This window comes from Scleropages formosus, chromosome 9, assembly GCF_900964775.1.
Source record: "Scleropages formosus chromosome 9, fSclFor1.1, whole genome shotgun sequence".
Taxonomy (NCBI): domain Eukaryota; kingdom Metazoa; phylum Chordata; class Actinopteri; order Osteoglossiformes; family Osteoglossidae; genus Scleropages; species Scleropages formosus.
Window position 1 is genome coordinate 17837643 of NC_041814.1, and position 18217 is coordinate 17855859.

Sequence of the window (18217 nt, forward strand, 5' to 3'; positions counted from 1 at the left end):
TTTTTTTTTTTTTTTTCCCCTATTCCTCCTCAGGAGCCAAATGTGTATGATTCGGTAACAAGCCAGCTGGAGGTTGACACATTCGAAACGAGCCCTGCTAAGTGATGTGCATAATAAAGAAATAACATCATATTCTCTGTGCACGAGATCCCGCCAGGACAATTAATGCATGGACACGTGTGCGCTGATACGTGCTTTGCGTACAATATACAGCAGTGTGTCCTCATTGTACAGACATTGCACATGTGGTATACTGTATCATGTAACTGTTAGTTTACATGGACGGATGGACAGACAGGAAAATAGATAGATGAGTAATTGTTCCCAGGGGTAAAACTGCACGGGTCCTCGTTCTTGTTCCGGCTCCTGTAAACCTCCCATCGCGGCATAGCGGATGCAGATAACGTAATAAGGCACATGTTGAACGTGGCGACAGGGAAAATGAGACAGAAACGTGACTTTCTTGTAACAGAGATGCTGTTGTCCCACATCCAGTCAGTTCAGTCCCTGGGGACTCCTAGTCACTGCCACAGACCCTGTGCAATGCTAACTTGTGACCGCATGTGTTTGCCTGAAAGCGTTTCAATAGTGCACAGAAATTAAAGATACACTGAATTCATACTGTTGCAGCAACATATGGTTTCATACAAGCCTATCAGTCCAGTCGCTGTAACTGAACTAAATTCGTATGTACAACACCTAAGAGAAGCGCAGAGACCGAACAACATCGGCCTCAGTTTGATATAAAGTAGGACGCGTTTAATCCATCCCTTCTGTATTAGATTACGGAAGATTTACCACTTCCTCAGAAATGAATGGAATCGCCATTGTCTCTATGTAACCTGCTTATCGGACACCTGACTCCCCCGAGGGCCACATTAACACCCGTAGTTATGGTTTCTTTTGATCCTTTGGTTCCTTTTAAAGCCACTGGCATTTAGTAGCCGCTATGGAACACGTTTTGTCGCAGAGTGTTACGTTACGCTGTTTCGGAGCGCCAGGCTTCAGAAGTGCTGCGGAACCCAATTTTTGCCATAGACGAACGAGTTCCTCGTGCACGAGACTCCCTGCCCACTTCCCAAACTTCCCGAAGAAAACATCCAACGTTTAGGGCAGGGTGCAGCCGTGTGAACGATGACAGCGATGGGAAATTCGGCGCAGAGGAGAACGACAGGGCAGTTTTACAGTTTGTCAAGTTACTTACTTGGAATCGCTTCACTCAACTACTCACACACACACATTTTCAGAACCGCTTGTCCCATACGGGGTTGCGGGGAGCCAGAGCCTAACCTGACAACTCAGGGCAAAAGTCTGGAGGGGGAGGGGACACACCCAGGATGGGATGCTAGTCCGTCGCAAGGCACCCCAAGCAGGACTCAAACCCCAGACCCACTGGAGAGCAGGACCCAGTCCAACCCACTGTGCCACTGCATCACTGCACCCCCCTTCAACTATTCATAATGAGTAAAATATGTAGGATTTAAACTAACTGTCAGAGATAAAATTTGTACAATGAAAAAGTACAATTCCAGTATTTACACTCAAAATGTATAATGACAGTACAGTACGACAGTTCAAAATTTACAGTATTTATTCATATTTGGGAAATCACTGAATGGGCTACTTAAATACGTGTCTCTTCTTGAAACAACAGGATCTACAAACATACATAAAAATAGCAGAAAAATCAATCTGTAAAATCATTATTCAGTAACTAAAACAGAAAAGTTTACACTTCTTGCACTTGATTAATCATAATTTGCAGTAATTTAGGAGGCGCAGGGAAAGGACGCCGGATAACACTTAGGTTGTACGTTCAAGCTACACACATTCCGCCCTCAAACGTCACTAATTCACCATCTTCCCAACACCTCACAACAGGAAGAAAAGACACACTGGCACCTCCTGTTAAAAACAGTCCAGTTCGAAACTTGAAAGATGCATTTTCCAGCTCTACAGATTTACTTATTTTCAATGATCTTTCCCTTCTTATCTATTTTCTAAAATTTTTGTCAGTTGTGGTTCAAGTGCCTGTAAACAGGTTTGAGCAAAATGCACCCAAACAAGAATGTCGGATCACCTTAATTCAATTCACTTCCATGGTGCTTACAGCTTGTAACTGGTGTTTGTGAATGTTGGTGATAAATAACAAGATGACAAAATTTTCACGTTCAGATGAACTAGCAGCAGTGAATAAGAGTTTGTATAAACAAACTCTTTTTCTTTTTCTTTCCAGTCAATTTAATCTCAATGTATTAAATCAATAACAAATTAAATTAAATTCAGTTTACTGATGTCTTTCTAAAAAGCTTAAAACATTTGTTTGTATGTTGAGCACCGTACAATTTGTTACCCATTTTTTCCCACGACTGATCCTTTTACAAAAGCTGACCATGTGCCTGTACGTTTGATTTTGATTATTGTTTAAAAAATACCCAGTTGTGAAATGGTTCAGAATGTACAAAGACTACACAAACACACTACACACTAATCCATGTTTTTTACAAATGCCTCAATTTAAAGATTAATTACATTATTTCTTGGCAGTGAAATGTCTATCAATCTGTTTACAATTCTGATTTCATACTAGAATTTGTCTTCTCTTTATCAAAAGAATCTATGCATGGTCACTGTTTTCCTATCTGTGAAGATGCTTTGTGTCCTGTGCCATTGATATAATGTTCATTAAATATGCACACGTTTTGTATGAGCGACGGATTCATATCTGGATCTTTATTTAAGCTACGAACACATCTCCAAGTAAGTTTTCTAAAGAGCTCAGTTGTTAAAAAAAAATGGTGATGTTCCCACTGAACGGGTTTGCCTTTTTAGGCTGTTGTTCATTAAGAATGAAGTATATGCTGTGCAGTGCTAAACATTACACCTTCAGGTTGCAGTATAAACCGAGCTCATAAACCCATGTGGCTCTCTCACCGGAGCCAGCTGCTTACGGAAGGCGGTCATATTCTTCATGAGTCGTGACAAACTACTTAGCGAGATATGAAAATTAAAGAAACGAAAGAAGGAAAGCGACACAAAGGAGGGCCACTCTTAAAAGTCACTTTCTGGATTGCACCATGCCTTCTTTGTACTGAACAGAATTACACACCGTTTCATTAGATTGCTTCTTGGTTGCAGAAATCTCCTTCACTAACTCAGGGTTTGGCCTGTGAAACAAAACAATTGTACCAGTATAAATATTCCGATAAATCATCTTGTATCAAGCTATCATAGAAAAATACACAATAAGATGCTAAATTGGAGAATTTCAGGCACTTACTTCGAAACGCCTGCGATGCGCAGGTGCCGAAGGTTGACCCAGAGCTCATCGTTTTCATCTAACTGCGCTTCCTTCCCTCGTCCATCCTTTAGGCGGAACCTGTATGTCAAACATAGTTTCAGTCATAGTCTTTAAAGTCCTTGGTGTCACAACATGACATATTTCACAGTAGACCCACATCTATTTTACGCAACAAGTAGTCCAGTAGTTACAGCCCTCTCCTTGCTATTATGAGGTCATGGGTTTGAATCCAGTTCTGACTCCCTCCAGTAAGGTATTTACCCTAAATTGTTAAAGTAGAAATTACCCCAATGCAAAAATGGTTAAATCAAATTATAAGGGCAATAAATATAAATTATAAGTGCCTTTGGATCCAAAGGTTGCAGGTTTGAGTCTTACCACCAGCTGTTATACCCTGAGCAAGGTACTTACCCTAAAATTGCTCCAGTAAAAATTACCTAGCTGTATGAATGGGTAAATAATTGTAAGCAGTTTAACAGAAAAGCATCAGCTAAATGAAGTAATGTAAATGTATTTCTTGTAATTAATTTAGTGCAGAAACCTAACATTGTAAATTAGGTGGACAAAGTTGTCAACTAAATTATAAAAAGGTACAGAAACAGTTAAAGAGATTAAACCTGTAAATATCGTCCTTTATTGGAATGAGGTCGTAGGCCACGGCTTGGTAAGTAAGTTCATGCAGAATTGGAATCACAGGGTCAAATCCTCTTCCCAGTATGAGAACTGTGCCTGTGTTTCCTCCTGCAACATTTTTTTCTCTAAACTATCAACCACTTACGTGAAAACATTATTTCATTTACATTTGTTCATTTAGCAGACGCCTTTCTCCAAAGCGACGTACATCTCAGCAAAAATACGATTTGTGCATTACGCCAGGAGAAAGAGACATGGCTGCAGACATGTGACTCTTAAGTGAACCTAGTTTGTTACTTTCCACTTGATGCACCGATGTTCATCGCTCGAGTAGGCGCGTAAAACGCAGGAAGGATGAATCCTAATACCCTTCCTACAAAATTATTATGATTATTATTATTATTTTTAATAAAAAAATACATATATATTTTTTTATTTTTATTTCAGAAGTGTTTGGTACAACAAAAAAGGAAATGACCTTTTTCTTGCCACTGCCACTCTTCATCTCATAATGCTGGTCAAGATTATTGTCTAGCCTTTTGACATCAGATTAGATTGATTAGACGTTATCTAATGTTCCCACCCTGAATGGAAACAGCAGGAGCAAAGAAATGCAAGTTACGTGTCACCTTAGAATTAAATTTACATTTCAAATTGAATTTAACACTATCGACAAGAAGATAATGTGAAGTAAGTACTCATAACTGCTGTATAAGATAGTGGAGTTGTAAGACCGCTGCAAAAGTACCGATCTCATTTACCGTTCGTACCGGATTCCAGGACACTCCTCCGGTGCAGCACACAGGGTGACATTTTGACCAGCTAGTGCTTCCAGAGTTTTTTCACTGCGTCCACGTTACGGGGACCGTACACACTCCTAAAGGCACTTGCCCCATCACAAGTGAATACCTAGGAAATTACAGAAACTAAGCCCAGAAAGAGGGAAATAAGTCCAGCAAAACAAAAGAGCAGCAAGTCATACAAAGATGCAATTGCCCCACATGCCTGTTTTAATGGCAACATATGCAGCCAACGCACAAACCAACATTTATATTTTTTATGTTTTAATAACTCACCCAGAAAATGTAAAAAATTAAAGCATAAGGAAACCACATTTGACTCGATGTAATCGATTAATCTCAACAGACCCAAACAAAAATGATACGAGGGACCATCTTGTTCAACTCACTACCACAGTTTTTACCCGTCTCTGGAGTGCTTGAGCGTAAGAGCGCCAGAAAGAAGTGTTCTGTTGCTGTGCAAATCAAAGCGCAAATAATGAAGAAAGATGAAACTGGCAAGACAATGTTGCACATGCTTAAGGGATGAACCTGTCAGCAGCTGGCATTGAATAAGAGTTTATGGAGAGCCATTTTTTTTCATTTTAAATTGATTTTCATTTTAATGCACTGAGCCATTATAAAAGAGTACAATAAAAATCATCTTATCAAGCAATTTTTAAATTTGCTATCTCACGTTTATCCAGTGACTAAATAAACAGATGTCTGTATTATTAAGCTTTTACTGTACTGATTGTGACTTAGCAGTAAAAGTGACTCTAAAGTTACTAACAAAAGTACCAAGTATATTTTAATTTTGAGGAACCAGTGTATACATGTACAGAAAACAATGTAGCTTCCCTATGACTTTAAATTTCACATTTTTTGTGTAGCTGCTGAAAAAAAGAATGAAAAAAATATACAGTATATAAACAGACAAACCAGTTCTAAGAACACTTACACACACACACACACACACACACACACACACACACACACACACACACACATTGTCTGAAGTGCTTGTCCCCTACAGGGTCGCGGGGACCCAGAGCCTAACCTGGCAACGCAGGGCGAGAGGACACACCCAGGACGGGACGCCAGTCCGTCGCAAGGCACCCCAAGCGGGACTCGAACCCCAGACCCACCGGAAAGCAGGACCCGGTCCACCCCACTGCGCCACCGCACCCCCCCCAAAGCACACTTATATGTACGAAATCATATTCCACACCTGGGACCTTTCTTACAAAATCTCAGCACATGTTTTGCTTTTCCTGTTGGTCACTTGCACTTCTTTATCACAACTGCAGAAAAGTGATTCCTTCTGAGGACAGGGAGATTCAGGAGACAGACACTTAACGTGGGACTCCTGAGACAAAACGGAGACACCGATTTCCTTACAGACTCGTATAGGCTTTGCACAGCTAAGCTTCATTTTGTTGAAAACTGAATCGGGACATGCCGGAAGTACAAAGCATCGGTTCTTACAAAGTGGTCTAAGATGGGTGACCAAACAGAGGTGGTCACACTGTTTTACATGTGCTAAACTCATCAAAAGTCTCCTAGCCTTGGATCATGAATGCTGTCCATCCATGAGGTGCCTTTATAATAAGAGCACTGCAAATTCCATCTGTTGAAATACGCCCATCAGTACTGTAATGGAATATATGTTTTGATAACAGGGTTTAGGGCAACTGTTTTAGGAAGGTCCTTTAACAAATACACTTGCTTTCAGCGAAGTACACGTATGCAGCTTTATACTTCGGTTTGATCTTGAAGTCAACAATTAAGACATCCACACACTTTGAGGACAAAAAGTTTAAATTGGACAACCACAAAATGTACTCTACATCCATCCATCCATCTGATTTTGAGAACCACTTCTCCTGAACTGGAGCCTATTCCAGAAGCATTGGGCGCAAGGCGGATGGAAGGGGGTACGCTCTGGATGGGACGCCAGTACATTGCACTGCACATGACTGCATAAAAAAGCTATTTCTAATATGTTTTTTTTCACAACCTAAAATATTACCAATATCCATTTTCAGCATTTTAAAATTACAGCCTAACTGTAACAATCATGGAAACAAATGAGAAATATACACAAGCTTTGATGTGATCAATGAACCAAAATATTTTGTTCTGTACACCTTTTCTCAGTAGGGATCATGAAGTAGATCGCCTTGAGATCAGGAACAGGCTTCCGGATTTTAAAGAGGTCTTTGACAACTGTGAATGTACAAATGAGGCAAGATTGTCTTTTTCAAAGTTTTGGTTCATTACTATTATTTTTGAATAATCATTTTCTGTAACCATTGATTTTCAATAATTGTTCAATTATCATATTTTTTGTAGATTTTAGGTATTTATTCTTTGTTGTCACGTCATTGTCCAAACCACTTGTCCCACACGGGGTCATGGGGAACCAGAGCCTAACCTGGCAACACAGGGGGTAAGACCGGAGGGGGAGGGGACACACCCAGGACGGGACGTCAGTCCGTTGCAAGGCACCCCAAGCGGGACTCGAACCCAAAACCCACCGAAGAGCAGGACCAGGACAAACCCACTGCGCCACTGCGTCCCCCCTCTTCTTTGTTGTGTTACATTATTTTTTTTTGTCCTTATTCTGCAAGTATAATTTACATTTAGAGAATTTCATTACTAATTATTTATTTACTTACTGATTACTTACATTACACACACACACACACACATTTTCAGAACCGCTTGTCCCTTACGGGGTCACGGGGAACCGGAGCCTACCCGGTAACACAGGGCGTAAGGCCGGAGGGGGAAGGGGACACACCCAGGACGGGACGCCAGTCCGCCGCAAGGCACCCCAAGCAGGACTTGAACCCCAGACCCACCGGAGAGCAGGACTGCAGTCCAACCCACTGCGCCACTGCACCCCCACTTACATTACATTCAATACTAATTCATAATTCCATTATGAATCTGAAATGGAAATTCGAGCTTTTGTTCTTTTTTACTGTAACATACTGGTAATGCCACCTGAAATCAGATCTGACATTCTGCAACACAGTGACAGCAGCTTCATGGTAAAATTGTCCAGTATCATCATCTGGAAAAAGAGAGAATCTGTTACAGAAAATTCGCACACATTGTTCAATTTATATAGTATGTACTAAAAATAATTAAAATCCAAGCCAACAAAAAAACAAAAGATGTATCACATCTGTAAAATAAAGCCTTAAGAGATATTAGCATTTGTTAAAATAATTTGTTTCCAAGAAGTAACTACAATTGTAGAATAAAAAAATATAAATGGAGAAAAGGACATCAGAGACAATGTTCAACTCAGTTTTCAATGTTCAAGAATTTCTTGGAACTCACCTTCCAGACTTCAGACTTCCTGCAATCGGCTTCAATGGTTTCTTTTATTCCTGCGGAAAAATCATCACTGTCAGTTATGACATATTTTCTTGCATTGCCAGTTTTGAGGATAAAATATAAGCACACACACACACACACACACACACACACACACACACACACACACACACACACACACACACACACACATTTTCAGAACCGCTTGTCCCATACGGGGTCACGGGGAACCGGAGCCTACCCGGTAACACAGGGCGTAAGGCCAGAGGGGGAAGGGGATACACCCAGGACGGGACACCAGTCCGTCGCAAGGCACCCCAAGCGGGACTTGAACCCCAGACCCACCGAAGAGGAGGACTTCGGTCCAACCCACTGCGCCACCGCACCCCCCTAAAATATAAGCAATACTACAAAATTATATAGAAACAGATCAGCGTTGACACTGATTTTCTAGAAAGGTATTGGCTGAAAGGGGGGCACAGTGGCGCAGCGGGCTTGCCTGGGTCCTGCTCGCCGGCGGGTCTGGGGTTCGAGTCCTGCTTGGGCTGCCTTCTGATGGACTGGTGTCCTATCCTGGGTGTTTCCCCTCCACCTCCAACCTTGCGCCCTGTGTTGCCGGGTTAGGTTCCAGTTTACCGCGGCCCTGCTTGGGACGAGCGGTTTCAGTGTGTGTGTGTGTATTGTTTGTTGTGCAGAACGAACGAGTGAGGGAATTTTTAACAAAGATAAAGTAAACTAATATTTTGTTGATGCCTTTGTCTCTCACTGCAAGCCACCTTGGATTATCAGCTTTATAATAATTTACCCATTTACAGAGCTGGGTATTCTGATCGGGGTAATTCAGAGTAAGCACCCTAACCAAGCTACAGCATTACAGCAGGAGTGGGATATTTGTGATGACTACCATTAGTAATTACTATTACTTTCTACTACAAAGAAAAAAAGAAACAGTTTCCACTTGTTCAGATTAGGTTGCACCCATGTGATGTATTGTGGGTACTGATGAAAACCACGTTAGTTACTTCCTTTCTACAAATGAAGTGCATCAGGAGTTGTCATAGCAATGGGAGGACGCTGGCATGACCACGCTGCACATGAATAACACTTTAACCGCCCGAACAGCCAACTTCTTTAAGTTTCCTTTCACTTGGGACCCTGGGGAGGGTCGCGATCACAAATAAATCTCCGCAGTTACATTGTATTTATTCTTGTATCATTTATTTTATTGCATTTCACTAGGCTGCATTACATCTATGAAGGGTGTCTAAAACCACCCGATCAAACAGTAATATTATACAGAACTTTTAGACATCTTTTCCCTGAGCCCCTGTATGTAGAAATACTCCTCACCATTGCAGACTGACTCACCTGCGCACAGGTGCACCGTGGTTTCCTCCGCAGAAGCTGATTGGTCCTCCGCCTCCAGGAGGCGGGGCCACGTAGCTCTCCGGCTGCAGGGCAACAATAGACCTGCAGTGTGAAAGACAGGAAAATAATCCAAAAGTTTCAGTCAATAACAAGAAGGACAAAAAAGCAAGGAACTGCAGCGCTACCCAAGAGTCAGAAGTTTGTTCAGAGAGACGGGAAAAAGGACTCAAAGCATGGGACACATGGACTGGAGCAGGCTCATTGTAATTTTTATTTTACTTCTAGGCACAGGTCACCAGGTAAGACTAAATTTTATTGGTTGTTACTCATTGTTTCTATAGACTGCCTAAATCAGCACATCTTCTCAAGCTTTTGCAATACATGACTCATAATTTAAAAAAATTAAAGAAAAAATATAGAGACAAAGGGGGCAAAGCTCGAATGAGATCCCTCTGTTTCCTTAACATGGGAAATAATTTATTAAATAGAACACAGGCTCTTTGAATAGGAGCAGGTATCTTTCAACAGGTCTGTGCTGAGTCTTGAATGAACACGCAAATCTAGTCATGTCAGCAAAGACAAGAATTTTGTCAATGGAACCTGTTTTGGAATTTCTCTGGCCATTTCTGTTTCATCAATGTCATAATTGGGTGAAAATTATTTTTGAAATGTTTATAATCCCAGCGACCTTCAGACTTCCAAAACATTCACTTTGTGTTTTTTTTTGTTTTACAGATTGCTGCTAAAAATGGTAAACTTCAAATGTTTTTCACATTCATGCTTATTGGTTAATTAGATTACTTTTATTGGAAATCACAAAAAAAAATACATATAGCACCAACTAGCCAGCATGACTGGTATATGGTAGTTACATAGTATATAAGGTAATCAGTACAATATTCTCATATGATCACATGCAATATGTATGTGTGTGTGTGTGTGTAATTTGGATAGAATATAGGTTACAGTGCAGTGACTTAAATTCCTTTCTTTGATTTGGGACTCACAGTATATCCTATCAAGGCATGTATCCCTAATTCCTGCCCTGTAGTTACTAATATCACTGCTGTTATCAGCAGGTAGGCGGAAAAAAATCGTGACTCATTGTGATCATCACTTTTTTAACAGGTATTACTTTGTCGGTGTTCACGGTAACATCAAAAAGCGTGACAGTTCAGTGGAGCCGTTATCCAGGAGCCAGTTCGTACAAGATTACGGCGACACCGAAACAAGCCCCGAAAACCCCGTCTTTCTCTCAGTTTGGAACAAATGATGTAATGGGCTCAGTTAATTCTCTTACCCCTAACACAATGTATGAAATGGAAGTAACTGCTATGGATAACACTTCAAATGTACTTAGTCAAGCCAAGGTTGAAGAAACGACAGGTATTATTATTATTATTATAATTATTATTATAAAGAAGGTTACTCGGATGATCAAATGTTAATGTTACGATTAATCGGCACGAAACAAAGCCTTGATTCTAAAGAGGTCCGCTATTGTGCAGCTCCTGAAGTGCCGAACATTGCCAAAGCCTACTCGAAGCACAGCAACAGCATTATCGTGGAGTTCAGCAGAGTGACCGGAGCCACCGGATACACTCTTCGGGCCGAGACAGAATCCGGCGACTTTTTCCTTGAGACTCAGGTGACAGATTCTCCGGGAGTCGTGCTCAACCTGAAGCCCTATACGGAGTATATCATCAGCGCGATGTCAGTCAACGCGGGAGGCAGAAGCCAGCCGTCTCTCCCCGTGGCAGCAAAGACAGGTATTGTGCTCCCTGGCTGCTCTGCCACATTTCAGACAAATTGCGAAATCGCTCGTCTCTCGGTTTCTTTGCTTGGATTGTAGCTGGAGAAGAAAACGAGCCGCTAACCAACCGCTAACCATTTTTAACATGCCAGTTAGGTGCAGTTTGAACCGAATCGAATGCACCGAAGGACAATTTTGATGTCCTAGTGATTCTTTTCCGCTAGTGGAAGCTATCGAGAGTTTAAACAAAAAAAGGAATTAAACCATGAGAATTAAGTGGCGGGGGAGGGGTGCAGTGGCGTAGCAGGTTTGGCTGGGGCCTCCTGCGTGGCAGATCTGGGGTTCAAGTCCTGCTCACGGTGCCCTGAGGTGAACTGGCATCCCGCCCTGGGGGTGTCCCCCTGCCCTGCACCGCTGGGATAGGCTCCAGGTTACCCTCATTTGATGAGAGTAATCTGTTCTATCTCTGAACTAACAATAAAATGGGATTTTACTGAATAGGATTTTTTTTTTTTTTATAAAAGTATTCTTAGATTTGTATATTAAATATCTTTAAATACAAAGTTATGTTTTAGAGTATGTTGAAGTATTTTAGTGTGAGGTGCATGAGAACATGCATGTGAAAATACAAAAATGCACATTTCTACCATTCTTGTTTGCACCACGGGTTACATTTATTGATTTAGCTGACACTTTTCTCCAAAGTGACTTCTAGTGTTAAGATTACAATTACTTACCCATTTACACAGCTGGGTACTTTTACTGGAGCAATTCAGGGTAAGTACATTGCTCAAGGATACTACAACCAGAGGTGGGCATTGCACATGCAACTTTTGGATCAAAGGCAGCAGCTTGAACCACTACACTATTGGCTGCCACTACAGGCTGGCAACTATTTTACAATAATAATAATAATAATAATAATAATAATAATAATAATAATGTGATTTTTATATTACGACAAATTAACATCAATATTTATGTTATTTATTACACATTAATTGTGCATCATGCATAGCTGGGACAGAAACTACAATGTAAAAGCAGGTAATAAAGCTATATACTAGATGCTGTTGTGTTTCGACTGGGGTAGTACACAGAATTTGGCATGAACTCAACCACAGAGGAAGGATCCGTCTCAGACATTTTTATTCAAAGACACAAAAACCCATGCAGGGTGAAACAAGACCTCAGATTATCTTCTAACTCTGCTTTTACATGCATTTTTTGGGAAAATTACTGATTGAGTCTAATGTTTTCTTCTTTTCATGCAGTGATCAGTGGCCAAGCCAGTGCTTCCCCTGTTTAATTGTTATACTGTATAATGTTCTATTTTTTGTAATACTGCCAGATTTTCATATATTTATTACAGCTGAATATTGAAAATAAGTGACCATTTCCAATGTACAGTGTTATTCATTTAAAAATAATATACAGTTCAACAATATAACCTTTTTCAAGCGTAATTTTTTAAATGAAATAACAAGTTACTATTGGTATACAGTAAACACCTGTGTGTGGATATATATAATACATATGCCTATTATTACTACTAAGTATGTTTGTATAAATACAATATATAAAAATTCCAACATAATTATCTTTAAGTGCATATGCAAAGTTTACATATTAATTTAGATGTTAAAAGTAGTACTTGTTTAAGTTAACATTCATAAGTATGACAAGCAAAACTGTTACTGCTGCATTTGAACTTAAGTACAGGCAAGAAGGGTCTCTTTAGGTGAAGCGAAATGTGTCTTTGTTTTATTTCTTACTGGCGATCTCACCCTGTAACAGATTTTCATAACATAGAACATTTTCCAGTAATCAAAGTCTTTTCTCTGGAAGTATTCACACACATTTCATGCTGCTCTCGTTTCTACATTCTACATTCCCACCCTACGTGAAAGCTTTTTATATTAAGTAGCAGTTGCCATGCATTGGCAGATGTTATGGATCTTTCTGGGTTTCATGCCACTCCTTCCTTCTATACTTTTTTCTTACATTATGGTATTATGCTTCACAGGTATGTTGAGAGATTACTTTTCTAAAACAATGCCTAAACCTCCAGCACAATCTGCTGTCGCCCACAGTGCTGCCAGCGCCACAGCTGAATACTTCTTCTCCCAACAACAGTACCATAATTGTCAGCTGGAACCCCGTGGATCAAGCGGTTCTGTACACGTTGTGTATCTCCAAGGAGGGCTCCGGCACATGCGTCAAGCAAAACACCACCGACACTGTTTTAATCTTCAAAGATCGAGAGCCTGGTACCATCTATTGCATCAAAGGGAATGCCTGGGATCCCAATGGCATCCCTGGAGATGACTTCTCTGTTTGCCAGATCACTCGTAAGGAATCTCGAAGGTTCTTCTTAACAGAAGCTTTCTGATGTCAAAAATGAAAGAATCATATTTTTATACTTTTACTTTATAGTAATGAAATTGTTTCAGACTTCAGTACAAGCATGGATGGTTATTGTTCTTCATGATACTCAGGTCCTTGGTCTTAAGCTGTTATGCTCATCATTTTGTCTTTATTTGAACAGGTCCCAGTATCCCAGTGATAACCCAGATCATGCTGAGCTCCGTTGATCCCCAGGTTTTGTTTGTGAACTTTACACTTGTGCGTGGGGCAAACCATTACCAAGCTCTCAGTTCTACCGGTCAGACATGCACCTCCACTGACAGCCCATGTACCATCAGCCCTGTAAGCTGTGGACAGACCCATACCATCAGCGTCAACGCCTTCAACGAGGCCGGCCCCAGTGACCCCTCAAACCCTGAGTCCTTTATCACCTGTAAGTTTCTGACAGCTCCGCTCCAACGAGACTCTGCTAATGCCAGTTCTTTCTTTCTTGGTCTGATTTGTTGGTCATTGATGATTCTACACTATGTACTACAACTCTTTATGGCATCGTAATGGGCACTGGATGTCTAATAAACTGAGTACAGACATGTGAGATAACGCCTGCAATGCTGCAGTTAACAGGGACAACGTAAGAGAATGAAATTTCAAAATTCTCGCTTCCAGTCCCATGCCCTCCAGAGATCCTTGGGGTGGAGGAGCCAGAGCCGGCAAACTGCACACTGAGGTGGGGTGCAGTGGACTGGGTGGACTACTACATTGCCTTTGTGAAGAGGGATGATGGAGCAGAAGAGTTTTGCAACACCACCACCATGCAGTGCAACTACATCTGCAGCTGCGGCTTCACCTACTTCATGAACGTCTTTGCCTACAACAAAGCTGGATCCAGTTTCCTGGGCCAGGTGCTCAACTACACCACCAGTAAGTAGGGAAACTAGTAAGCGGCATGTAGGACACCAGTAAATAATTCAAAAATAGCTTCAACATAAATGAATACTTTTCATCTGATGTTCCTAATGTACTTGCTTTTAAAAGGCAAGGTTCACGTAGGCCAGCATGTGCTTGAAATATTCACGCATGCCCTGAGTTAGCGTACGAACTCGAAAGGATTCAAGCAGATTATCACATGCAGTTTCCTCTGTCTTCGCAGTTCCTTGCTGTCCAAAGAACGTGTCCATATCGCTGGTGTCCCCCGACACTTTGGAGATTGCGTGGTTGCCCGTGCGTGGGGCCGAGCTGTATGAGACCAAAGCAGCCGGCACCTCCGATCTCATTTTCTGCAACGACACGGACCCGCTGTGTGCCCTGTCCAACCTGCAGTGCAACACCGATTACAGCGTCGTGGTGCGGCCGTGCAGCGAGCTCCGAGGCTGTAACAACACGTGCAAGCCCCATTCCGGGGAAACAGGTAACATAGTGAGTTAGCAGCTAACAGGTTTGCTGTTATATGCTGAAAGCAGCTAGGTTCATTTATAATAAGTGTATTTTTCCTTAAGAAGGATGCATTAAATACCCAACAGTTATGGTCTTTTTTGCACTGACAGGAGAAATACTGGGCACATTTGCAGTCTTCTCAGTTTTCCTGAGAGCATCCATATGTGCCCTCTGGGAATGTTTTCGCGAGCGTGTATGTCTTCGCATTTCTGTTTCTTCATTCTCCTTTCAGCTCCCTGCACACCGGAGATCCTGAGCATCAGGCAAGTCAACATGTCTTACGTCAACGTATCTTGGAGTGCCAACAACACGAAGGCCGTGTACACAGCGAGAATGGCGGGACAGACGGACTCTCGCACCTGCCAGTCCGCAGGAACGTTCTGCGAAGTGTCCGGTTTGCCCTGTGGTACCGCCTATGAAGTCAGTGTAACAGCCAAGACTTCAGCGGGACTTAGTTTCCCCAGCTACACTATGCCCCTGGAGACAGGTATGTAGGTCTGGAAATCCCGAAGGACCGGTAATACCATGTATCTTGCTGAAGGACTAAAACAGCGCTTGAAGTTTAAATGCAGTACCGTAGGAATGCACCCAGAGAACGTGCTACTCACTTGACAATGTGTTGAAGGTGTAAAAAACTAAAGAATCATTGTCGAGCTGCTCCTCTGTCCAGGACCTTGCTGTCCAGAGAGCGTGAATGTAAGACAGGTGACCCAAGCCATGACCAACGTCACCTGGTCAGCCGCCACCGGGGCAAAGTCCTACATTGCTTCTCTAAATTCACCCCGTGGAACCGCCAAGTGCCACACACTAGAGACACACTGTCTGATGGGATGCATCACCTGTGGCACTAACTACACCGTCTCCATGACGGCCATCAGCGGGACCGGTCACAAGTATGAGTGCACCTATCAAGGGTTCTCTTCCTGTGAGTTCAGATCCATAACTATACAATGGCTTGATGGTGCGTGTTTTAGAGGAAAACGGCAAAAATAAGAATGCGTCTTTGTTTCTTCACCAGACGCCTGTTGCCCCTCACACGTGAAGCTGTACAGGATGAGCAATCACAGCATACGTGTGTACTGGAGCAACTCGGGAGCAGTCGGCTACACGGCCAACCTGCACGGCAGCGTCTCCAACTACACCTGCACCCCGCAGCTTGGGAGCAGCTTCTGCGACGTGTCCAACATCACATGTGGGGATGTCTACACCGTTGTGGTCGCTCCTGTGTCACGGGACGGCACCGTAATCACGCTCTGTTCCAAGAGGATGTTTTCTGGTGAATATATTATTCTTATTATTAGCGTTGATGGCAAAAGAAGAGCCAAAATGAGATCCTGCATCATTATCTTTTCACAGATGTCACACAAAAACACAGTTGAAATGTATGAATTCATTTCCAAAAGTAATATTAAATGATTGTACTTTACAATTTCAGTGTCTTGTTCAGGGAGCAATGTTGGAATGGGTAAGTACTTATCCTGACACTTGATCAATCTTGGATATTTACTATAAATATGAAATAGAGAACATGTATGTTTCTATGTATCAGACAGTTTGGTGTATATACAAAACTCACTGTAAAAGATAATTACACTTTTTTCCAGTTATCTATCGTGGGAAGGGAAGTGACTAGCAGATGGTATGTATATCATTTTTCTGCCATAAATACTGAACACTGAATACTTCCTAATGCAAAGCAACCATATGAATATACTGTATAATTATAATACACAATATCTTCATATGGTAAATGAGCAGTTTCGGTGCTTTATTCCTGTATTAGAACAGTATACTTTAATGTATCTGTTCTTATAGTCACAGTTTCTTTTCTTTTGTAGCTTTGACAGAAACCAGTCTGAGTGCAGTTTTCCAAAAGTATTACAGGGCCTCATAATAAACATTTTACGGCTGACAGACAATTATCGCTGGCCTCTATTACAATCATTGTAATTCTGTGACGGTAAAACCCAGCTCTTAATAATCTCTCCATCAAGCAAGGACAGCTTTCATCTGGTGAAAAAAGTATAATACAAAAGTAATTTTAGTTACCATATGTTGTTTCCAAACAATAATTCATTTTTAAAAATCCTACCATTCATTCATTATCTATAACTGCTTGTCCAGTGCAGGGTCACAGTCTTGAGCATATCGCAGGGGTATAGGACATGAGGCAGGGAACACCCCGGACAGGACATCAGTCCATTGCAGGGCAGTCCCACACACACACACACACACACACACACACACACACACACACACATACACACACTCACACTTACACATTCACGCACTATGTGCATTTTACAGTCAAATAATTACTTGATACCCATGTACCCATGTAGCCCACACAGAGAGAACTTTCAAAATCTAATCTCAGAGCCCAGCACACTTGTGTTACCCACTGCATCACATTGCAGCCTCATTTTTGAAAATATAATCCATTCCGGTAAAGGTTAAGGTGTGTTAAAGTCATATTGTAATAATCTGGGAATTTTAATAATTTATCATAAAGAAAATGGATAGAATGGTTTGAAATCACAACTCACAACAGGAGTGGCTACACATGTTAATTATTGATTTTATGGATGCTGTAGCACTCTTTTCCAGTGGGCATTAACACAGCTTGCACCGTGAATGTCACCCGTTTAAACCTGTGATAAACTCCAAAAAAAATGATCTTTTTATACAGGTCTGGCAGGTGTCCTACTCTCTGAGAGCCCCAGCAGAACAGTTCTGTGCTCTTGTGCCTATGTTGCAGACCAGCTAAAGTGGAAAACTGGCTTTTGTTGCTCTGCGAGAAGCGTATTTGTGCCAATGAGTGCATCTCTCTTCCCACAGATCTTCGGGCTCCTCTCAGTCAGTGGCCCCCGGATGAATTCCACCCACATGTGAACATTTCTCATCGTTTACTGCTTTTTCTTTTTCAAAACAAATGTACCTTAAAATGTGATTCTTTTTCATTGTTGCCTTTCTAAAAAAGCTTATAACATCTAAGCTGCAGCTTAGTATTCTACAACCACATGAAATAACTTCTCAGTTAATTATGAATTTTAACTTTAACATTCAGTTGATCGGATTTTTCGGCTATGAGGTGACTGACAAGTTTATTACCCCGGTGTTCTGAATTGTAATTCTTCGAAATTTTGATGAAACATCAAAGAATAGTTGGTTCCCAAGCAGAGAGCCTCTTGAAGAAATGTGATGTCAAGATAGACAAAAGGGAAGTTGACA

The 18217-nt window shown here is 41.5% G+C and overlaps 2 protein-coding genes across 2 annotated transcripts; one reads left to right on the forward strand and one right to left on the reverse strand.

Moving 5' to 3' along the window:
• Window positions 1-3276: 3276 nt before the first annotated feature.
• Window positions 3277-8873, reverse strand: LOC108935387 (syntaxin-binding protein 3-like). The gene is made up of 7 exons (XM_029254847.1): window positions 8870-8873; window positions 8068-8117; window positions 7714-7795; window positions 6871-6942; window positions 6445-6520; window positions 6069-6176; window positions 3277-3379 (listed from the first exon to the last, which is right to left on the reverse strand). The coding sequence occupies exons 1-7, from the start codon at window positions 8871-8873 to the stop codon at window positions 3277-3279; spliced, it is 495 nt and encodes a 164-aa protein (XP_029110680.1).
• An 801-nt stretch (window positions 8874-9674) lies between these two features.
• fndc7a (fibronectin type III domain containing 7a) lies at window positions 9675-16619 on the forward strand. The gene is made up of 13 exons (XM_029254848.1): window positions 9675-9731; window positions 10168-10183; window positions 10561-10818; window positions 10941-11201; window positions 13279-13536; window positions 13734-13985; window positions 14219-14473; window positions 14703-14960; window positions 15219-15473; window positions 15657-15911; window positions 16005-16262; window positions 16422-16451; window positions 16591-16619. The coding sequence occupies exons 1-13, from the start codon at window positions 9675-9677 to the stop codon at window positions 16617-16619; spliced, it is 2442 nt and encodes an 813-aa protein (XP_029110681.1).
• Window positions 16620-18217: the final 1598 nt, after the last annotated feature.